This window comes from Gopherus flavomarginatus, chromosome 6 (genome assembly GCF_025201925.1).
Source record: "Gopherus flavomarginatus isolate rGopFla2 chromosome 6, rGopFla2.mat.asm, whole genome shotgun sequence".
In the NCBI taxonomy this organism is placed as follows: domain Eukaryota; kingdom Metazoa; phylum Chordata; order Testudines; family Testudinidae; genus Gopherus; species Gopherus flavomarginatus.
The window spans coordinates 25,690,374-25,714,912 of NC_066622.1; the positions used below are offsets into that span (position 1 = coordinate 25,690,374).

The following is a 24,539-nucleotide window of genomic DNA, read 5'->3' on the forward strand; positions in this document are numbered from 1 at the left end:
TTGTGAAACTAAGCTGTTCTCTGTCTGTCTCTCTTCGTCTGAGGTGGTGAGAGCAAGCCATCTGTAGGCCTGGTATCTGGATAACTGAGAAGTAGTGGGATTGATATTAATAACTGCACATAAAAACAATAATGAAAAAAGAAAATGAAACGAGGCTGCTTTATGTAAATTAATAAATTAAAGTTTGATCTCCTGGAATGGTTTAGTAGTACATTCACCCAAACGGGGATTACAGTGCCTGCATTGTTTTCAGTTATCCTGTCACTAAAGCCCCATTGTAGACTTAATATGCAGTAGATATAACAATACAATAATTGAGGTATTTGAAGTACCTATTTTTAAGTTTGATTATTTTTCAAAAAATGTTAAGGAATAAACTGAATCTTGCTCACTTTGCTCACATGAATAGCATTATTGGCACTACTAGCATGAACAAGATTTTGTCCTGTGTCTTTTTGTGAAATATTTGGTCCTGCACAAGACAATTTGTATGTTTTATTTAAGTGATTTGTTTCTCACTGTTTTAGATTGCACTCCTTATTTGAATTCATTGGGAAAACACATGATTGGAGATGTGCAAAATATAACAATCAGCCAGTATGCATGTTCTGAACAAGTTGCAGTGACAATAATTTGGACAGCAAATGTGCTTGGTAAGTATTAGAGATCAAAATAGTTTAAATCAGGGGTGAGCAAACTTTTTGGCCCAAGGGCCACATTGGGGTTGCACAACTGTATGGAAGGCCAGGTAGGGAAGGCTGTGCCTCCCCAAACAGCCTGGCCCCCACCCCCTCCCACTTCCCACCCCCTGACTGCTCTCCTCAGAACTCCCAACCCATCCAACCCCTCCCCACTTGTCCCCTGACTGCCCTCTCCCAAGACCCTCACCCCCTATCCAACCCCCCTGCTCCCTGTCCCCTGACTGCCCCGACCCCTAGCCACACCCCTGCCTGCCAACACCCCCTCCCCCCCCCGGGACTCCCAGCCGCTATCCAACCGCCCTCTGCTCCTCATCCACTGACTATCCCCTCCTGGGACCCCTCGCCCCTAACTGCACCCTGGGATCCCACTCCCTTATCAAACCCCCCATGCTCCCTGTCCCCTGAGTGCCCTCCCAACCCCTTTCCACATCCCCACCCCCTGACTGGCCCCCCTGGGACTCCCACTCTCAACTCTCCTGGTTCCTGACTGCCCCCTCAGAACCCCCGCTCCCTTACCCAAACCCCCTCCCCCCCTGCTCCCCTTACCAGCAGCAGGAACTCGCAGCCGTGACAGCCAGCCAAAGCCAGCTCCGCTCCCCATGCTGCCCAGTGGGAGTGGTGGGCCAGAGCGTGTCCCACATGATGGCTTGCTGCAGGGGAAGGGTGACAGCGGGAGAGGGGCCGGGGACAAGGCTTCCCAGCCGGGAGCTCAGGAGGGGCCGGGGACAAGGCTTCCCAGCCGGGAGCTCAGGGGCTGGGCATCTGGCCCGTGGGCCGTAGTTTTCCCATGTCTGGTTTAAATCATCATATCTTTTGTAGCAATCTCTCAATAATTATATTAATTTAAAATAACTTGTCCTTTCCTCTCATACTAATTAAGGCCTGATCAAAGTAACTTCATTATACACAGAAGCATATATTTTATTGGAATCTGTATTCAGGAAACAAAAAGGCTACAGTTTTATTTTTTTTAAATATTCTCACTCTCCAACACACAAAGCATAGCATTAAAAACCGTTCTGTACCTTTTAAACAATCATAGTTTAAAAAATATGAAGGTTGATATATACACAATGAAAAATTATCCCTCTGCTCTTCCATCAGAGTCTCAACTTTGAATTTCTTTGCATTTACTAGTCTATACTGCCTCATATTGTCACTACTAGAAAAAGTTTATTTCTCACAATTTTAAACATTTAGAGCTGAAGCTGTTTATCTACTTAAGGACTAGACCCTAAATGCAGATTGGAGTAATAACATAAATAATTATTTATAGATTTTATATAGAAAAAAATGAACTACAGTTCCTTTTGGTGTAACTTAGTTCTGTAGAGTGAATAGGTATTTGGTATTTTGTCCATATAATAAATTACTGCAGTGTTAATATAAATATGTATGGATTTGTTTACACTTGAAATGCCACAGTGGCACAGCTTCACTTCTGCAGGGCTTCAGTGTAGACACCACCTATGGCAATGTGAGGGGTTCTCCCATCACCATAGGTAATCCACCTCCCTGAAAGATGGTAGCTAGGTGGACAGAAAAATTCTTCTGTTGACCTAGCGCTGTCTACACTCGTCAGCTTAACTATACCACTCAGAGGTGTGGATTTTTCACATCCCCGAGCGACATAGTTAAGCTGACTTTGTTTTCCAGTGTAGACCAGGGCTATGTCAAAATGTTAGGACAGTAATTACTCCACGTATGCAATGCTACAGTTTAGTCTCAGCCACTTAACACTCTTTTCTTTTACAAGAAATGCACTCTTCATTATGGATAAAGATTTTGCAAACTGAGTACAAAGCATTCAGAACACTTAAACTTCTATTCCTGAACATGTACAATTTAAAAACAACCAATCTCTTGAAAAGTTGAATATTTGTTTTCTTTATGTAAAGCAGTGGTCCCCAAACTTTTTACCTTGCACCCCTGTTCATGCTCTCCAGCCCCAGGAGCCAGGGCTGGGAGAGGGGACCACAGCTCCGGGAGGGGGCAATGCTGGGGCCACAGTTGGGTGTGGGCATGGGGCCGGCAGCCAAGACCCCAGGCACAGGGCCAGGAGTGGAGTCCTGCACGTGGGGCCAGGAGCAGAGCTGGGTGGTGCTCCCTCCCTCCCTGTCCCCCATGGTGGCTGGCCTGGGCCCCAGCCACACACCCCCAAACTTCCTCCGGGGGCATGCCCCACAGTTTGAGGGCCTTTGATTTAGAGTCCTAAAGACAAATTCTGGTATTTACAAATCCCAGAATAAAGTCATGGCTGTGTATACATGGACATAGTCTTAACTCTAGGATCATAGGGCCTGATCAGAGTCCCATTAAAGTCAATAGAAAGACTGCACTTGGAGTTGTATTGGGCCCTTAAATAGCACTGCTGTAGTACAAACCTATATAGAGCATATATACCACACTGAATGATTATAATGCTTAAGTCCCCTGAAAATGTTCTAGAAAGAGAAGAAAAATTTCCTAGAGCTTCTCTGTCACATTTGGTCCATTTGTAAATAATGTTTGCATAATCACATTTTATAACAGCTAAATTTGTAACAGAAAATAGTGATTAAGTTTGTTATTGGATATTAAGAGAGAATGTGGATGATACCTAATGCTTTCAGTAGCATAATGTTAGTGAATTTGGTAATCTATCGCTGCAGATTGGATAAATCAAATCTCCAGGGGATTCAAAACTTAGTATTCTCTCTTGTAATGATTAGAGGTTAATCCTTTGAAAGTATCAGTACAGAACTGCAGTTGAAAGGTCTCAGGTGACCGGGAGATGGACACTTCTCTTTCATGGTCTGCATGTTAGCGCAAACAATGCTTTTGTTCCACTTAATATTAAGAACACATTGGGTAGGTCATGGCTCTCTCTGTTCTACAAGATTATAAAACATTTTTTAAAACTGGAGAAATAGAAGAGGCTCATGAAAACACAAATCTAGATAACCATATAGCGTTAAGTGGCATTAATCCACTTTGGTTTATGTAATCTTTATCTTATGTTAACTGCAGTGGTATCTTTGGTAAACATTATACTCTGACATAGAATAGAAAACTTGTGAGTCGATAGCTCAGTGGTGATGGTAGTGGGGCTTGAAGAACTGGGCAGCAACTTTGACATCTGATCCACAGCATTATCGAAGCACAACTCTAGCATTGTGACATTTGCGTCATCATGACTCAGTGTACTGTCCTAGTGCAATACCATGGTGAGAACATTAGCAAGCAATGTCACAACATTTTGCTGAGAGTCCATTGTGTGAGTCTCTTGAGCAAAATGGGTGTAGTTTCAGTCTCACTTTTACATAACTATAGTTAAGGAATAATTCTACTTAAGATAATTCTTCTGCTGTTCTGCAATATTAAACTAAAAAAAAATCATAACTATTGCATCCAGCCACTGTAGTCCAGTGGTCTCATAAATGACTGGAAAACAAAATGGATGCAGTGTTTCCATTCTTTGTGAACAAAAATGTTACAAAATTGTTTACTGCTAACAGTGGCAACATTGAACAAATACAGTGTATTACCAAAGCTGATGATGATTATTTTATTTGTTTGTAGTATGGTAAAACCCAAAGGACCAATTGGAGAGAAGCCCCCATTGAGCTAAGCACTGTACAGATATAGAGTGACGGTCTCGGCAGAGGAACTTAAATTCTAGATAGACAAATGAGAAAAATGTTGAGAGAAAGGAAGAATTATTATTAGCATCCAGCTGACAAACATCTTATACAGGAGGGATAGAAATGGTGGTTAGGCATTATTTTTTAATAAGTGTAGTGCTTTAAAACTGCATCACACACAGTGAAATGTGTTTTTGAAATATTCATCTGGATTTTAATTAAATGTCTGCAGGGATTGAATTCCTGAAAGGATTTCGAGTAATACTTGAGGAATTAAAATCAGAGGGAAGACAGTGTCAGCAAATGGTTTTAAAAGACCCAAAGCAGCTCAACTCTGATTTTAAAAGAACTGTAAGTGATATGCTTTAGGGAAAAATTCATTATTGGTTTGATCCTGCATGTGGGCTTGAAAGAGACATTTATGTTTTATTAAACTTTAAAAAAAAATGTGCTGCTTACTAGCCAGCAAATTGCTTGCTAAATAATTAAACATTTTTAGTTATAATATTTTCAATTTAGGGCAAATCTAGCCCTCACTCCCTGTCTGCTGAGGCTCCCTTGTTGGTGGAACCAGCAACTTCACTGCAATGACAGGATGTTATTTTGAGGAACTGGGCAGCAGATGTGCATCCCTTTAGCAGTGCAGAACCCATCTCTACACAGCTCCCTGCATGGCAGTGCACAGGTGGCAAGAGAGGGATGAGGCCATAGGAGCCCTAAAGCACTTAATTTTTGTTCATGTCCAGCAGAATTGTGGGCTTGTTTTAAAACAATATACTCTTAAACAGACATGGCAGATGACTTAAGAGTATATCAAAATCTCTTTATTTATATTTATGTTTTTAGGGAATGGAATCTCAGCCTTTTTTGAATCTGAAATTTGAAACTGATTATTTTGTAAAGATTGTTCCTTTTCCTTCCATTAAAAATGAAAGTAATTACCACCCATTTTTCTTCAGAACCCGACGTAAGTATCATACATATTATCTTCTCCCTCCTTACCCCTCCTCCTTTTTTTTTCTTTCCTTAGGACTTGTCTACGCTTAAAATGCTGTCGTGGCGTTGCATGCTTCTTCCATTAGTGTAGGTTCTCCACCTCCCCAAGAGGCGGTAGCTAGGTTGACAGAAGAATTCTCCCATTGACCTAATGCTGTCTACAGCAGGGGTTAGGTTGGTTTTTCTGCGTCTCTCAGGGGGGTGGATTTTTCACACCTCTGAGCGATGTAGTTATACTGACCTAATTTCCTATTGTAGATCTGGCCTCAGCCAGGAAAACAGAAGAGGCAGAGTTTAAGGGAATGGGTGGCTGAGGAGAGGAAGCACCTGCTGTGATCTTAGGACTGAGGTTCACATCCAGGCAGAGTCTTAAATGAAATTAGTTTACAGACCACAGATTGGTCTGTAGTGGACAAAACTTCAAATTATAAAACCACTACCATAGGTGCTTGAAGTAGGGGTGCTGCAGCACCTCCTAGCTTGAAGTGGTTTCCATTATATACAGGATTTACAGCTTGGTTCAATGGCTCTCAACACCCCCATTATAAATATTTTTCCAGCACCACTAACCACTACAGAGAAATTGGGAAAAGTAATAGTCTTTGTGTAGCAGAGGCCTGGGGGTGGTCACCATGGACAGCAGATTACTCCACATCTGCCTACTGTGGGGTTTCTTGCATTTTCCCCTGAACCATTTGGTGTTGTCCACTGTTGAAGGCAAAATACTGGATTAGATAGACATGGGTCTGATCTAGCCTGGCAATTATGTTCCTGTGGAAACTGAAGTACATCTTCCTTCTTAATGAATAGTGTCAATGGCAGGACAGTATGGGAAAGCTTACACAGACCATAGAATCATAGGGTTAGAAGGGACCGCAAGGGTCATCTAGTCTAACCCCTGGCCAAGATGCAGGATTTGTTGTGTCAAAACCATCCAAGACAGATGGCTATCTAGCCTCCTTTTGAACACCCGTAGTGAAGACGCTTCCACAATCTTCCAAGGCCGTTTGTCTCAAGGTCAAGATTTTAAAATGGATTCCTAAAGATAGACTCCTAAATCTACCATTATTTATTATTCCAGAATCAAGTCGTTTTTATTCTGGAATAGAATGTACACATAGGGAGTTATTCCAAAATAGCTATTCTAGAATAGCCATGATGATCCATTTTCCCTATGAGGACAAGCCTTAGGTGCCTATATATGGGCACAGGCACATAACTTTAGGTACACTGTTTTTTAAAATGTTGGCAATCAATTCCCCCCCCGGCTAAGAACCTCCACTCTTCGGGATTTTCTTCTCTCTAAAATGTTCTAAAGATAGTTTAGAGTAAATAATTTTTCTGAATTGATTTGGTATTTCCAGACCACTCTGGTGGTGATGCTGAATAAAGTAACATTTTCAATATAGTCACATAAATGTGTCTGTTATAAGTTAGCTTTTGTCACCTTTACTCACATATTGCTTATTTCAATAAGTAACATTATTTCAAACAAACTGAGTAGGCTTTTTTTTGTGTGTAGAGGTGGAGAGTGATTTGAGCAATGACAAGGATGCTGAGCTTGCTAAATACGGCAAAATCTGTTCATTCTGTACTATTTGGAGAAGCGCTGGATAAACAAAAATGATGAAATAGCTTGCATTTTTCTGCCTTCTTCCCTCCCCTCTTCCTATTTATGGAGTATAGCAGTTGGAAAACCTAATCTTTATTATTAATATTCCTTTTGTGTATGTGTTTGTAGCATGTGAATTGTTGCTACAGCCAGAAAACCTTGCCTGCAAACCTTGTAAGTAAAATATAGTATTTTCCATTCATTCGTGTTACAAAAATATCATTGTTCATGAAATAGTAATGTTCTAATCCATAAATATCTCTCCTCTGACAGTCTGGAAGCCCAGGAATCTGAATATTACCCAGCAAGGTTTTAACATGCAAGTGTCTTTTGATCATGCACCTCACAACTTTGGCTTTAAATATTACTATCTTCACTACAAACTTAAGGATGAAGGATCCTTTAAACAAAAGACCTGCAGACAAGTACGTTACTGGGTTTCGTGACTGTTGTTTTAATGATTTGTGGTAACCGTTAAAAATTCTAGATGACCGTAGCTTTTCACATGTTTAAAGAATGTAAAGGACTTTTATATTATTTCTATTTTGGTAGTAAACAAAGGCCCAAACCAGGATTGGGGCCGCATTGTGCTAGGTGCTGTATAAATACATCACAAGATATTGTCCTTGCCCCATAGGGGCTACACTCTCATTAGTAGTTTTAATTGTATTTTTATTTATAATTATAATTAATATTTTCCTCTTTTCATATGCTCCCTCTGAACAAAATTTCAACTCCTTAAATTTTGTCCATCTGAAATAACTCTCCAACATAGTCCTTTTTTTGAGCATTTAGTTAAACTTACCTTCATGTTTAAAAAAAAGGATGAGATGGCAGTGGTGGGTGGGAAAATTACAGCTAGTGGTCTCTGTGGGCCCAGTACAATGCCCATCCAAACCCAGGGTGGGTCTTGTCTTAAGCAATTCACATGAAATGGGAAAAGTTTGGATGTTCAAAAATAATGCCATGTTTAGTAAATAGCTTCTAATATTGTTAGAAAATAAGTCTGACTGTGCTGGAAGCTTACGGAGAAAGGAATGTATGAGGGCAAAATTAAAAAAATACAGTGAGCTATGCCCTTTAGAGTTCTGGTGAGAAACCTAAGTGCTAAAATCAGAGTTAACCAAAAATAAAATAATAAAGGTCAGCGCTTTACGGGAAGTGTGTACCATAGACTGGTGGCAATAATATGGGTTTATTTTGCTGAACACAACAACTCCATACATTTGGATAATGTTTCATCTTTCCTACTGGTACTGCTAGTAACTATAATTTAGAGCTGGTCTACACTAGGGAGCTTACAGCAGCACAGCTGTACCAATGCAGCTGCACCGCTTGTGTAGCCACTGTATGTCAACGGGAGAGCCCTGTTCTGTTGACATAATAAAACCACCTCCACCAGTGGTGGGTAGCTACGTTGGCAGGAGAAGCTCTCCTGCCAACATAGCACTGTCTACACTGGCGCTTCTGTTGACGTACCTTATGTCGCTCAGGGAGTGTTTTTCATTTTCATTTTGTTGAGTTAAATACTCCATGGCAGGTGGCAGATTGTTCAGTCCACCAGAGCCTGAGATTAAGGAGCTTCAGGGTATAATGTAAAACTTACTTGTTATCTCAAACTTTCATAGGCCTTTGGTGGCTGGAGATTCTAGTCCTGGGATATTTGAGTAGAGAGGTTTGTATTTCTTTATCAGTATTGAATTGGATTTTGTTTGATGGAAGGTGCCTGTGTACATAGTGGAAATGTGACATTTCAACTCAATAACATTAGCTGTAAATGCGTTTTCCATTAGCGTTGTAAAGCATGTGAACTAACTACTTGTAAAATAATTTCCTTCCTTTTCTTTGCAGGAACAAAACACGGATATCACAATTTGTGTTCTTCAGAATATAGCTCCAGGGGATTACATCATTGAGGTAATATTTGTGAAAAGTTAATTAAATGCAGCTAAAGAAGTGTGATAAGTAAATTAATTGCAAATAAAATACTGTGGGCCATATTCTCCTGTAATTTACAGCCTTGTACACCCTCACTGAATTCAGTGGGGCAAATTAACATTTTTAGGTCAGCTCATACTTGGGCCTTGCATGGCTGTGCAGTAGTGGAAAAAGAGCAAAAAGCCTCCCTGTCTTGCACCTCTCTCCTGCAGAAGCCAAGCACAGTTGCAATCTCTCTGCTTTCCCGAGCACTGCTCACTGCTGCATCTCCTGCTGTGCGCCAAACCAAAATCCTATTCAGAATTCTGGCACTTGGACCCATCTTAGTTATATTGTAAATGTAAAAAAAAAGGAAAGCAGATTTTTTTCTTCTGCATAGTAATATTTCAAAGCTGTATTAAGCTAATGTTCAGTTGTAAACTTTTGAAAGAACAACCATAACGTTTTGTTCAGACTTACGAACATTTCAGAGTTCCGAACAACCTCCATTAATGAGGTGTTCTTAATTCTGAGATTCTACTGTAAAGAAAACTCCTATACAAAGGTGGCTTGACATAACAAATTACCCAGGCAGCATTAAAAAAACAAACGTTCAGACAAGGAAAAATAGTGCAACTCAGCCAGTCCAGCTCACTCAGGCAGGCAGCTTAAAAAAAAGCTCCTTCTTACCCCACCATGCCATCATTCCACTAACAAACCCTCAATCCTCTGCTAAATCCTGTCAGACAGATGGCTTTTGCAGCATACCTGGAAAGTCCCTGAAGTCTGGCTACTTTAAACCAGGGAAGGGAGCGGGTTGCAGAATCCTGTGCTGCTCACAGGGAATGCCTTGTCCTGCCAGTTTCTCCCTGTCTTTTAAAACAAGGGGAATCCAGCTCAAGCATCTCTGCTGACCACAACTTTGCAGTATGTCAGGGGATCTGTTGTGGTTGGCTTCTCAGGCAGGCAGGTCCCAGGCCATTTAGGACTTTAGAGATCATAACCAACATCTTAAACTCTTCCCAGGGACCAGTAAGCAACCAATGCAGATTCTGGAATACCTTGTACAATATGCTACCAGCGAGTCCCCTACTCAGTAAGCAAGCTGCTGTGTTCTGCAACAACTCAGTCTTCAATGGCTTTGAGGTGTAGCCCCATGTAGAGCACCTTTTAATATTCTAATCTTGAGGTAACAAAGGCATGGATAAGAGTAGAAAGGTCTGCATCCAAAAGAAAAAGTTGCAACGGCCTGCTCAGATGCAAATGGCAAAAAGCTGACTGAGTTACTGCTGTATTCTGATTACCCAGCAACATAAAATAATGGTGTTGGGGACTTTGGAGCCATTGAGTAAAAGTCTCTTAGGTGCTTTTATTTGAGTTGAGGAAGAAAAGGCAAAAAATGTTTACGAAAATTTTCCTTGAAAATGTTTTGTGTATTTTTGCTGATTGTGAAAAAATTTGACCATCTCTCCTTTTTATTAATAGAGAGGATTCAAAGAATATAGAGCCTATTCACGAGACTTTTACTCCTACATCCCACTCCCATTCCTCCTCCCTCCCTCTTACCCCCCTTTTCCTTTTGTCTTGGACATCAATTAAGTTGGATTGTTTCCTTTTTATAATAGGCAGGTTTTGTTGGACGATAATATTCCAGTTTTACCGCAATATGATTTGTATTCTACTCATCCCTGATCTTATCGAGAAATGACTAATTCTAGGTACTTCTCATCGGTCATTTGTAATGGTAGCTTCCTTCAGTTCTGGTCCTCGGGGTAATTGCAGCATTTTTCACATTGCAAAAATGATTTTTCTGTATCTTTTTCAGTATTTAAAATGAGAATTTTCTTTTTTAAAGCTGGTTGATGACACTAACACAACAAGGAAAACAATGCACTATGCACTAAAACCAGGTAAGAATTTTCCTTTTAAAGTCAACACGTACTCATTAGTAGTGATAATTTGTGTTGAAGATATTTGCCAGAATAATAATGACAGGACTAATGGGGTTTGTTTGGCCATGCTTTTAAATGCAGTCTTGTGATCTTTTTGACAAAAAACAATATTTCTTTCATACATCTGTGATTTTTACTTCCATTTTGTGCTTGTAAAGAATTGCAAAGGCAAATTGTTCAAGATAAAATTAAGTATAAAGATGATTTTGACTGTTAGTGGTTTTACATCAAAATATTGTAGAACTCAGAATCCTTACTGGAAACTAATTTTTGCTATATGCACTAATGTGAAAAATCAGTTTAAAAATTGTCATGACTGCATCTTAGTCACATGCAAGTAGTAGCCTGCAAGCAGAGTGTGGAAATAATTTAATGCAAATATGTAAGCAGCCTAATGTAGCACTAATGTAATCACACCCTAAATAAAGTTCTATAGTAGTTACCTTGCAATTGATTATCACACAGATCCCATGATGGGATGAAGACTGTGAGTGACAACTTGCTCCTCAAGCACTATGGAACTTTTGACCATAAGGGTAGACTTATCTGTGCAGCAGACAGAGCTTTCTTTGGGGCCTGTTTGAGACCGCAGACCAAATTCCCCCAGGCACCAAGGACCATCAGAAACCTCACCAACTTCGTTCCAAGTGCAATGCGCATTTCTTCAACCTGCCTTCTCTAACATATATACAGAGCGGTACATTTAAAAAATAAACAGAACCCAATCAAAACAAAACTGTACTGCACACATAATTCTTTCCTTGGGGAGAGAATGAATGGAACAAACCACATGCAATAGATGTTAGTCACCTCACTTAATGCATTATTGGAAGGCGCTCAGATCTTAGCTTTATATTTTGTATATTTGAAAATTACTTGATGATATTGTGCTGCAGTGGTTGTCAGTACCAAATATGAAGATGAGATTAGATAATTATACCATAACTTACTTGCACAGTGCTAATTCTGCTTAATTTTTTAAAGTACATTCCCCGTGGGCTGGACCAATAAGGGCCATTGCCATTACCGTTCCCTTAGTTGTCATCTCAGCATTTGCAACGCTTTTCACAGTGATGTGCCGTAAAAAACAACAAGGTATGGTGTTTATTTGGCATGTTGTTTCATTTGAAGGAGAGTTTGCTTGTCAGAGCAAATCTGAAAGGAAAATAGATTTATTCAAAACACAAATTTCTTTATCAGAAGAGCTTTCCTTTTCACTCTCCCCACCCCTGAACCCACCCCCAAACGTCTGCATCTGCTGGAACTTGCAGCAAAGTCTTAAAATCCAGTGTTTGGTGTTAATTTGTTTCCCTGGAAAATATTGTGTCATATGTCCTGCATTATGACTTCTCTCCAAAGTGCAGCAGAAGGACAAGATGGATTGTGTGGGGAGAAATCTTATTTGGTTTGTCTTTTGTTTGTTTGTTTTGAATGTCTATTAGTGAAAGTAGTAGAGGGGAGATGATATACAGAGAGTGAAGAGATCCAGAAGATGATATATTTTAGACTATTTCCTCTTTCAGTACAGAATTATTTAGCTGATGAATCCTAGTGGAAGGAAAGTAAAACCCTGAAGCGTGCATGTAAGCAAGTGTCAATCCCAGTCTGCCATGAATCTGCACCCACTAGAATTAGTCCAAACTTACTCCCCCTTCCTGGTTGGCTTTATTCAGAATTCAGATAACAACAAAATCCCTTAAATCTCAGCCTAATCCTTCTCCTTACATTTGACTATTCATAAGGTTTCCCTGCAGACACTTTTTAACTTAGATTCAAGCAACCTCTGCTCACCTCTGCCTCCCTTATATCTAGGGTGGAGCTCGCAAGCCATACTTGGCTCACTTATTTATCAGGAATTAGTCAATACTGCGGTTCCAGGGAGTGATTGGGTTTCCCCCCATACAGAGGATGGGGTTTCAGCCCTCATGCCTCACAGATCAGCGATATCTCCCTGGATCTTGGGGATGAGGGATTCTACAGCTGGCAGAATTTATCTGGGCTGAGTCCTTTTCCCTTCTGGCCCTTTATGACATCATAGCATGGCTCCAGCAAAACCTCAGATGAGCACTAAAGAATATGGGCATGCCACAGAGAGATTGCACATGTTTCTGAACGGTACCAGGCCCCCTGGAGTTTCATTCTCTTCCCTACCAGTATCGCTGTTTTAAAAGGAGCCCATTGCATTGCTGAGCAGGAAACTCTACAGAGAAGTATGTTTTAACTTTCTGATTTCTGAACAAAGAGGTGAGATGCCTATAACAGTACTGTGGCAATTTCATAGGGTTGGTGGAGGTGAAACTGTTTAATTTCTTCTGTACACATAGCAAACCTTTCTAGACAAGTCTTAGCACATGCAGTAACTATCCAATCAGTAACATCTTTCACCTCACAGGCTGATAAAATAGAAGAGGAAGAAGGGAGGGAAAAATGAATGTCTTGGGATGAAGAGCCTTTTACTATGTACTTGAATAATGAGTCTGTCAAGGTTAAAGAAAATTTTTGATCTTGGATAGAGTAAAGATTTTTGCATTTGCTTTTTTTTCCCTTCCAATTTAGAAAATATATATTCCCATTTAGATGAGGAGAGCTCGGAATCTTCTACATATGCTGCAGCGCTCTATGTGGAAAGGCTCCGTCCCCGGCCAAAAGTGTTCATCTGCTATTCCAGTAAAGATTGCCAGAAACACATAAACGTCATTCAGTGCTTCGCTTATTTCCTTCAGGACTTCTGTGGCTGTGAGGTAAGATAACCACTTCTTCTTTTGATGTTTGGAATTGCCTTGTTCAAAACACTGCCCCCAAAACTTGTGATAGCCTAGCCCTGGAAAATATTTCACCTAGACAGAGATATTCTAATCTCTCTTTGCTAAAGAGAGTAGCTTCTATTAGTGTTAGTGGAAACTGCCTACATTAATTTTACCTATGTGAATTTTCTTCATTTAGAGAAAAAAAGCAAACTAAATAATGCATAAGACACAGTATTGTACGTAATTTGTGTCAGTCCTAATTCTCTCCTTCAGTCAGCCATAGCTCTTTATATATTAACTGCCAGAAGCATATGCACACATAATGCTGGTCTAGTTATCAGAATGTATATCTTCTATAGATTACAGAAACAAGAAGCTCTACAATCTATCTAATCGAATTTAGTATTTCTAAGGCACCTCTTATGCCATGGTATTGAAGCAGTGATCTTGTGATGCACATTTGAATCAATCAGAAGTCTTGTCCAGAAGAAGATTTGTGCAACACACACATTATACATAATAAAACCTTGCTAATTTGGATTAAAAACTGAAATTCTTTATCATCCTCGATGGCTTAGTCAGTAAATTTTTCATTCTTTTGATGCTATATGAAAACATCAAAAAGCTTTTTTAATAGCATTTAAAAACATGGCCTACGCCTGTATCTTTTTTTTTTAACTGTCTTACTTTGATTCAAAATTATATCAGAAAAATATCAAAATGACAATTTGATTGACTAGGTTCAAGTTCTCTGGCTGTTTTCTAGACCTGAGAGAAAATGTAACCAATAGTTCACTTTTTAAAAGGCAAAACAATTATTAGTTTACAGAAAACATGTATTTCTTTTGTTAAACTTTAATCCAATCAAAGTCTAGTTAGTATTATGAATGACTTCAAATATTAGTATTCAGTCATATAGCAAGTGTGTCCCCTAGTGGCAGAACACATTATTTAAAATCATTGCTTGTTTTCGTTACTGTGCTTCTGTTATTTTATTTTTATATTATTAATTTACTCAGACTTAAAACAGTCAGAATAAGATGTCTTATATTTAGCTTGTCTGAATTCCTTTTTTTCAGTTGTGATGATAGCACAACATCACCACAGCTGCGTGGAATGGAGTTAAAGCCAAGTGCTTTTTGCATAACATCTCCAGGGTCATTCAATATTTGGTAAACAAAGGACAATGAGACCTAGATAAAGATAGAATATGTAGCAGTCATGTTTAATATAAAAAAGAAAGTTCAAAAGATGACAACGAAGGTATCTGTATCTTTGGCCTACAGAATTGGATTATTGTCTTGTAAAGCAAAGGGGCAATGGAATTTATTGCTGTTTAAAATGCTAACCTAATTATGCTAAAATTAAAAAGCCTTGTTTATAAGTACACATAGTAAAAGCACAATTCCTTGTCTCTCACTGACAACTGCCCCCCACATTTATCAAGGCAACATATATCCCAGCTGTAAAATGACACAGGACTCACCACATATCTTCAAAGTTCTTATGCATCCTTGAGATCATGATTCTGTGCAGTAGCTTCCTGTATATTATATATATATATATATATATATATATATATATATATATATATATATATATATATAAAATTTGGTTTTAGACATGCACATTGTTGCTACCATAGTAGAATCATACAGGGAGATATGTGTATATACAGCAGATTCAACATGTTAATCACACAAGTGTACAATAACTAAGAATTGCATGTAGCACATACAGTGGAGTGCTCAGAGTGGGTTCATTTCCCTCTTTAACTAGGCAGATAAATGCTCAGTCACTTGGGACCACTCTTCCAGAATTTTCCAGGTTTGTTTCTTCTTCACAAGCACAACACTGCAGTGTTTTTTACCCACTGCTTTGGAAGCAGCTATCCAGCAAACACATAATTGTTTGGCCGTGTACCATTATTTGTAGATTTGGTTCTTTATAAGTAGGGCCCTACCAAATTCAGGGTCCATCATGGTCAATTTCATGGGCATAGGATTTGAAAATTGGTAAATTTCATATTTTCAGATGTTTAAATCTGAAATGTCACGGTGTTGTATTCATGGGAGTCCTGATCCAAAATGGGAGAGGGAGTGGTCCGCAGACCTGTTGTAGGGAGGTCATGGGATTGCCACCCTTACTTAAGTGCTGCCTTTAGAGCTTCCTGCAGCCACAGGAGGTTCCCAGAGGTGGAGGTGGAGGTCGGTCTGATTGCCCCTGTGCTGCTGGGAGCGCCCCAGCCAGGGGCTCCTAGCTGCTTGTCCTAGCTTGCTTTTCCTCTGCATAGCTGCTCGTGGGTACCTCTCCCGGCTTCAGAAAGCTCCGCAACCCCCCACCCCCACCCCACTGCACACACTCACTTTTTGCCCCCATCGCTACGCAGCTGCAAGAGGAGGGGTCACTGTCAGGGTTCCCCCCCCTTCAAGATGCAATTATAAGCATGTTTCAGTAAAATAAAAAAGATCATGTGAACTTGACAGGATTTATTGATTGACACTTTACAACAGCAAATAACACTCAGGGCTCAACTCCCTGATTGGTAGATACAGGCATCTGAGGCAATTTTGTAGGGTAACCTACAACTGGTAGACTCAAACTTGAGAACCAAAGCCTTAAAGTAACAAAAACAAGTGAAAAAAATGTTCTGGTTTCAAATGTCATTAACTGAATGTCAGCATGGAGCATCCAGCAACTGTGTCTTTCTTCATTTCCTGTCTCTGTGCTGAAGACACCTGTCTGTGTTTAGAAACTGCTCTCTCTGCATCAATGGAGTTTGCTGGAATTGTCAGACAGTGCCGAGCTAGCCTTGCAAGATGGGGAATTCAGCCTTCCATTGAGTTCCAAAACTGCAGCATGGGCAAACTACAGTCCGCTTCTTTTGCAATATTTTTGTAAGCAGGTATCTCCAGCCTACAATTCTTATCAAAGCCAGGAATTGCGTTAAGCAAGGTTAAATCCACCATCAACAGGAGCACTGTTGTTAGTTTCCTGTCTGTCCCATCTTTGGCCTTGTCAGTAATAAAATCAAACAGAACATGCAGTACATAGTTGTCTTGCTCATCTGTGGACTCATCCTAAATAATTTCAAAAGACTTGCATGAGTTAATTTGAGACTTGATCTCCTCAAAATGTGTAGCAAAAACCTTTGGAAAGTAGGCCTGTCATAACTTATTTGCACTTAGTAAGCAACTGGCATTTTGTACATTCCATTGAATGAACTCTTACAGCTTTGGGTGATCAAGTTTTTCCAGTGGTATATTAGCACTTACAAGTGCATCCACAAGTTCCATTTTAGCTAAATGACTGGTCTCAGAGCTCGCTGTCATCTTCTGAAAAAGAGAATAAATTGTTTTTGTATTTTTAACTTTTTGTTTACCAACAGTGCAGTATCTGCATCCTTCTTTCTGCTTTGATGGATTTCCGAGTCTAAGTGGCACTTAACTGTTGCCTGATGTGTGTGATCCAATGAAACATTGCAACTTGTACAAAATAGTTTGTCACCATTGGCATGTAGAATTAGGCTTCCAAATTCTTTCACACAATCCGCTGCAGTAATCATTTTTGAGATTTTTATTTATTTTGGATATTCATTTTATAGTAATTACACGTCTTCTGGTAGGCAGTCAACTGAGATTACTGTACTACAAAATCTCCCCCTTGTCTGTATCTACCAAATCAGTGAGTTGAGCCCTGAGTGTGATTTGCTGCTGTAAAGTGTCAATTAGAAAATTCTGTCAGGTGCTTCACCTTTTTATTTTTATTGAAATAAGCTAATAATTGCATGTGGGGGAGAAGGGGCAGTTCCCTGCACAATGTCCCCTCCCCTAGCAGCTGCAAAGGGAGGGGGACAGGAAGCGAGTTGGGAGAAGGGAGTGCAGAACTGTCTGCAGCCTGGAGAGAGAACCAAGAGCAGGTTTGCTGGGAAAGAGCAAGTCCTGTCCAGTCCCAGCCATGCCCAGACTAGCAGCTAGGAGCCCCCTGCTGAGGCACTCCCAGCAGCACAGGGAAGATTGGACCCAACTCCTCAAGTCTCCTCCAGTTGCAGGAACCTCTGGGGCTGCTGTCCAGTCTCAGAGCATCCTGCAGCAGGGGGAGGCACCCAGAGGTGGGACTGGTCTCTTCCTCACCTCCCCCCGTCCCAGATCAGCTGTGCAGGGGGATGGAGCTAGGAGCCCCCTTTACTGGGGCACTGCTAGGAACAAGGGAGATCAGATTTCATGGGGAAGGGCTCATTTCACAGTTGCGTTTTTCATGGCCATGAAATTGATAGGGCCCTATGTACAAGTAATACAGGAATGTAGGTATATTGTTCCTTAAACAATACTTAGGCAGCAAAAACACATTATAACTAACATTTTCAATAGAACAGTCGTGAAAGTTAGCCTTCTTGCCCACAGGGTTTGCAGGTTTCTGTAACCCATTGAAAATACGTAGTTCCCATGCCGAATGTACAACCCTTACTCGCTTTGAAGAGCACTTACCAACAAAAGTAGTTCCATTGACTTCATTATGACTCTTCATGTCAGTAAGTGCTTACCCAAGTGAGCAAGAGTCACACAATTTACCTCTTTGTTAACTACTCTTAAAATGTATTACTTATTTCTGTTTGAAAATAGTTTCCATTCACAGCATGGACGGACCTTAGTCTTCCTCATCTTTGATTCGCATCTGCTTAATAAATACAAGCGGGTTCATTGAGCATTTACAACACATCTAGCCTTTGTTCAGTTCCTAAATCCAGCATTGAATGTTAACCAAGATGCTTTCTTCTTTTCCAGGTTGCACTGGATATATGGGAAGATTTAAAAAATTCTAAGGAAAGGCAGAAAGAGTGGCTTATTCAAAAAATCAACGAGTCCCAATTTGTCATCATTGTATGTTCCAAGGGAATGAAATACTTTGTGGAAAAAAAGAACTGGAAGCACAAGGGAGCAACCAGAGATGCTGAGAAAGGAGAACTCTTTCTGCTTGCCATATCTATCATCGCAGAGAAGCTGCGTCAGGCAAAGCAGAATTCAGATGACCTCTGCAAGTTCATTGCAGTCTACTTTGACTATTCCTGTGAGGGTGACGTTCCTGGCATTGTGGATCTAAGTACAAAGTACAAGCTCATGGATAACCTCCCTCAGCTTTACTCTCACTTACACTCCAGAGATCTGAGCCTTCAGGATTCAGAGTTGTACCCTGTAAATATTAGCAAAAGAAACTACTTCAGGAGCAAAACTGGCCGGTCCCTTTATGTTGCCATTTGCAATATGCACCAGTTCATTGAGCAGGAGCCTGACTGGTTTGAGAAACAACTCATTCCATTTCCTCAACCTCCTTTACATTACCAAGAGCCTGTGATGGAAAAATTTGACTCAGGCTTGGTTTTAAATGACTTAGTGAGTAAACAGGTGACTGATGGGGATTTCTACCTGAAAACAGATGTAAATATTATCCCTGCTGTAAATTCAGACTCTCACTGTATAATTCAGCACTTTAACCTTGGAGAAGATGCAGAGACTCAGGACATTCAAGTTGGTAGCTCTGTTCTTCAGCCATTGTTGCATGTTGTAAAAGCTGCCAATCTTCCAGATATGCCCCGGGATTCAGGAATCTATGATTCTTCTGTTCCTTCATCTGAGTTATCTCTACCTTTAATGGAAGGACTTTTGATTGACCAAACTGAAACCTCTTCCATTACGGAGAGTGTCTCTTCATCTTCGGGTTTAGGTAAGATGCAGTAGTTTTTCTAAATTGCATTAATACAAAATATTCACATGTTGCTGTAATACCTTTAGCAACATAAAACTGAACATTGAGTACATAAGTACCATGGAATAAGGGACCATATAAGAAGCTGGAGAGAAGGCTAGTTAAAATATAGAGCTAGTCAAAAAAGGCAAACTTTTTTATTTTTTTAGTTGGTGGCAAAAAATATTCATCAAAGTTTTAAATTTTGATCATTCTCTAAGCTTACTGAAATTTGTTTTAAAAGTCATGAAACTTTAAAAATAAATTTCAATTTGCATGTAGAATCATAGAATATCAGGGTTTCGAAGGGACCTCAAGAGGTCATCTAGTCCAACCCCCCTACTCAAAGCAGGACCAATCTTCTAATAGATCTCCTAGCTCTAATAGAATATAAAATGGTGTCTTCCCCTAGCTGATCGAGAGTCATTACTGTACTGCAGGTAACTAAGAGCTCAAACACACATAAGATATTAGGATTTTTATAACATATGCTATATAACATTACCTGCTGCTGCTGTCTTATTGACCATGATGTACTGAATGCGGCTTAAGAACTGGGGAAAAACAGTATTCAGCATTATATTTATTATAATTAAAGTGTGATCTACTGACTTTCAGCTCTTCCCTAAGCAAACTGAACAGGCATACTTTCTATTTAGATGGTCATCAGGTTGAATGATTCACTGTTTGCTCAATGTATGCTGAGTCTTTTAAGTCTTGTCTTTTAAGAAACTGAATTTACCTTGCTGGGTATTAAAGTTCAGACTTAGTCATAGGCACTGTTTGATACAAGGTGGATGTGGAGATAACAGTAGATATGGAAGAGCTGAATAGCAGACTTGTTGGAGAAAACATATAAAATCTGAAATGCCAAAGGTGGGGAAAGTACAGATTTATCAGTTTTATTGAGTAAGCCATGAACACCACCTCACCCAGTCATTCATTCAGAATTCGTACATGTAGTTCTCTTTAACTCCCTCAACACTGCTAATCCATCCGCCTTCCTCAAAGGCCTGCGAAAACCTTGCATGCTGCTAGACTTCAGGCTGTTAGACCAAGCTGGGATGTCAGTTTCAGAGTTAAGGGGCCCACTAGGAGAATGCTTGACCAGCAGTCCCCCTCCTGTTTGAATCACCAGACTGTCAGCTGAAGCATCTCTGTTGTCAGGAATTTCTAGAGGAGAGAGGCAATCTCTCCAGTAATGTAGTTCTGAAGTCACGTAGCAAATATATTTTAACTAACACATTTTAAAATCTTAGTATCAATCAGGCAAATTGTATTTTAACATGGGTGAGCTGATAGAGGTGAATGCTACGAAAGAGGGTCCAAGGCTGTGTTACAAACAACGGGCATACTCACCCAATCAAACGACCCCAAATAACCCTTGCTACTTTTTTCAGTTACTTCTCCCAAACCATGTTGGTCATGTCTAGGGTCTCAGCCACCTCCCCTAAGCCACAATCTCCAGTAGGCCCTGGGTAAATTGGAAGAGAGAGAAATCTAGAGTTGAGCATTATGTGCCTACTAAATACACTGCAACCTGTACTTTCTCCTAATTATCCCACATACCCATGATATTTATACATGCATTGTAAGCCAACATCATGTACTGAGTATGGGATTTAGGAGCAGTTATTACAACCTCTACATTTTGAATCAATAAACACCTAAGTTCATAGATTCTAAGGCCAGAAGGGACCATTATGATCATCTAGTCTGACCTCCTGTGTAACACAGGCCATAGCATTTCCCCAAAATAATACTCAGAGCCTATCTTTTAGAAAAAGATCCAATCTTGATTTTAAAATTGTCAGTGATGGAGAATCTGCTATGACCCTTGGTGAACTGTTCCAATGGTTAATTTAATCTCACAGTTAAAAATGTATACATTATTTTGAATCTGACTTTGTCTAGCTTCATGTTCCAGCCATTGGATTGTGTTATACCTTTCTCCACTAGACTGAAGACCCCATTATTAAATATTTGTTCACCTTGCAGGTATTTATAGACTGTAATCAAGTCATCCCTTAACATTGTGTTTGTTAAGCTAAATAGATTGAGCTCATAAAGTTTATCATTATAAGGCATATTTTCTAATCCTTTAATCATTCTCATGGCTCTTCTCTGAACCCTCTCCAATTTATCAACATCCTTCTTGAATTATGGGCACCAGAACTGGACACAGCAACAGTCACACCAGTGATAAATAACAGAGGTAAAATAACCTCTTTACTCATACTTGAAGTGCATCCCAGGATCTCATTAGCTCTTTTGGCCACAGTATGACACTGGAGCTTATGTTAAGCTGATTATACACCACAACCCCCAAATATTTTTTTAAAGACACTGCTTCCCAGGATAGAGTCCCTCATCCTGTAAGTATATCCTACATTTTTTGTTCCTAGATGTATATATTTACTTTTAGCTGTATTAAGATGCATATTGTTTGCTTACGCCCGGTTAACCAAGAGATCCAGATTGTTGTGTATCAGTGATCTATCCTCTTCATTATTTACTACTCCACCAATTTTTGTGTCATCTGTAAACTTTATCAGTGATGATTTTATGTTTTCGTCAAGGTCATTGATAAAAATGTTAACTTGGGTAGGTCAAGAACTCATCTCTGCAGGATTCACAGGAAACAGACCTGCTTGATGATTCCTCGTTAACAACCACATTTTGAGACCTGTCAGTTAGCCAGTTCTTAATCCATTTAATATGTTAATTTTACATCACTCTGGTTTTTTTCATCAAAAATGTTGTGCAGTACCAAGTCAAATGCCTTACAGAAGTCTAAGTATATTACGTCAACATACTTACCTGTATCAATCAAACTTGTAACATCATCAAAAATATATATAAAATTAGTTTGATAGGACATATTTTCCATAAACACATGTTAATTTGCATTAATTACATTATCCTCCTATAGTTCTTTGTTAATCGAGACCCCCTCCATTATCCAGGATCAATGTCAGGCCTGTTATTACCCAGGTTATCCTGTTCACCCTTTTTAAAAATTGGCACAACATTAGCTTTCTTCAAGTCTTCTAGAACTTCCTCAGTGCTCCAGGACTTCCTGAAAATCAACAGTGAGCTTCTCTTCCAGCTCTTTTAAAACTCTTAGATGCAAGTTATCTGGACCTGCTGATTTTAAAATGTCTTACTTTAGTAGCTTCTGTTTAACATCCTCCAGAGATACTAGTAGAATGGAAAGAATGTTATCATCATCATATGAGGAGACTACATAATCTGTATACGGTTTCTATCCTGGATATTTAGATTTGTAAGTCACATAAATTGAGACTAATGGTAAATTTCATGCAGTTATCAAATGTCTGTGCATATTTCAGGACAAACTTTTCCTTTCTCCTTTAAAGTAGTATCCACTTTCATCTCATAGTCGTTTGAGCTGATAACATTTTTCATCCTGACAGAATTCTGTTCCGCAAGAGAAGCCTCTCAAACAGGCCATTGAATTAGGGTGGATGCACTAAGCTTCAAACTCACTTAGCTCTCTAACCTCCTTCTTTGGGGATGACATAAGGTTAGCCCATTTGTCAGTGAGAACTTCTCTGAGTAGACCACCATGAGGAAAGGTTTGCATTAGTTCTTTATTTCTGATCATGGTGATATGGCCTGCATGGTGATATGGTAATGCATTATGATATCAACTGGTTGTGTTCTTTTCAACATACAGCTGACCGTTGTACAAATAAAATAATCACTGTTCAAAAAATAAAATGCCCTTTTTTTGTCTTTCCTAGGAGAAGAAGACCCCCCTGTGCTCACTGCTACAAAATGCCTAGTCCCTGGAATATGTAAAGCAGAACTTCATTGCCACATCCATACCGATGAACTGCAGGCAATTGCACCTTTATAATGTCTTACAAGATTGTTAAGCATTGCCACTTTATCAATAGGCTCTGTTTGTGTGTTAACCATCACATCACCCCAACTGCTAAAAGTTCTTGAAGGAACAAATGCTTCCTTGAAGGATATCTGTTATTCCTAAGGGAATTTGTGGCCAGTAGACTATTACCTGTAAATCTCTTTATAGACTCTTTTCTCTTCTAAAAATGTAGTATTGTAAAAGATGACAGTACACTTTGAAATTACCATCTTAAATTGCATGTTGAAATTATACTCTTTACAGATATCACAATCCAAAATCACTTCTGATGTTTTTATTAGAAATATTTTTGATTGAACATACAATAACTAGTCACTTTTGGCTTGGATCGTTAACCATCTCAATGGCACAGCATGTTTTGCAGCAGAAATTCTGGTTTTAAATGCTGAAATATTTGATAGTATGAGTATTTTAATGATGATCAGTGGGATTTTTGTGACAAGAGTCATGGTCATAAAATGCCAAAGGCCAGACCTAGTAAATCTCCATTAGACAAATATTCCTTTAGCAAACATTTAAGCATTTTTTTCAACCCTGTCCCTCCAAAAATTTTATCTAGTCCAGTGCATTCCAGTGGAAGGTAAAAGCATGTGTCCTGGCCCCCACAGCTCCATCTCTACCCATATTTTGACACACATGTAAGGGAAATGTATTGTGCCATTCTGTCATTTCAGCTCCAGGATGGTACAATGCAAGGCTATAGGACACACATGTTTATTGGATTTCCTGATGTCCATTTCAAGGTTAATTGTTTTTCGTGGAAACCTGTCTTCAGACTTCGTTTCTTTTAAATAGTCTTAGTTCTGTCTGATTTTGTGGAAGATAAAATTCTTGTTCCCTGCGTGTTTCCCACATTGAGTTCATTGCAGTATCAGGAGCTTGGTTTAGGAATATTCTGTTTTAGAATGCTGCAGCCTGTGTGGGGTGAACATTGCAAGAGATGCAGTAAGTGAAGCTTCTTGCTCGCCTATCCAGAGCTAGGGTAATTGTTTCTATTTTTTTTAAATTCTATTCTTGACAAGCTGGCTACAATGTCTCACAAATAAGGCCATGATAAACCATATCACTTATATAATTAAACAAAATCCAATATACCTCTATAAAATTATGCAGTGGAAAGTGAATCTCCTATCATCTTCCTGGATGTCTTGGTGGGAGAAAGGATGTAGAGAGTGATGGAGAAAGGGTCACCAAATCTTGTCTTTGTGTAGGGCACTATTGGGCCTGAGGACAGCCCTAATAGGGTTTGTGCTTGTTGTAGAAAGTATGTAAACTCCAAGTTTCCTCATAAAAATGTGCTGCTTCACATCCATTTGGAATATAGGAATTTACAGTA

At 39.5% G+C, this 24,539-nt stretch overlaps 1 protein-coding gene across 1 annotated transcript in view; it reads left to right on the forward strand.

Annotated features, from left to right (window-relative positions):
- Positions 1–24,316, forward strand: part of IL17RD (interleukin 17 receptor D) — a 93,062-nt gene extending 68,746 nt beyond the window's left edge. Inside the window, exons 3-13 of the mRNA XM_050958458.1 lie at positions 528–653; positions 4,557–4,675; positions 5,171–5,291; positions 7,062–7,106; positions 7,206–7,357; positions 8,784–8,849; positions 10,705–10,759; positions 11,786–11,896; positions 13,358–13,542; positions 18,333–19,269; positions 23,058–24,316. Of these exons, the coding sequence (XP_050814415.1) occupies positions 528–653; positions 4,557–4,675; positions 5,171–5,291; positions 7,062–7,106; positions 7,206–7,357; positions 8,784–8,849; positions 10,705–10,759; positions 11,786–11,896; positions 13,358–13,542; positions 18,333–19,269; positions 23,058–23,173 (2,033 nt within the window). The 3' untranslated portion in view covers positions 23,174–24,316. The remainder of the gene's footprint in view (positions 1–527; positions 654–4,556; positions 4,676–5,170; positions 5,292–7,061; positions 7,107–7,205; positions 7,358–8,783; positions 8,850–10,704; positions 10,760–11,785; positions 11,897–13,357; positions 13,543–18,332; positions 19,270–23,057) is intronic.
- Positions 24,317–24,539: the final 223 nt, after the last annotated feature.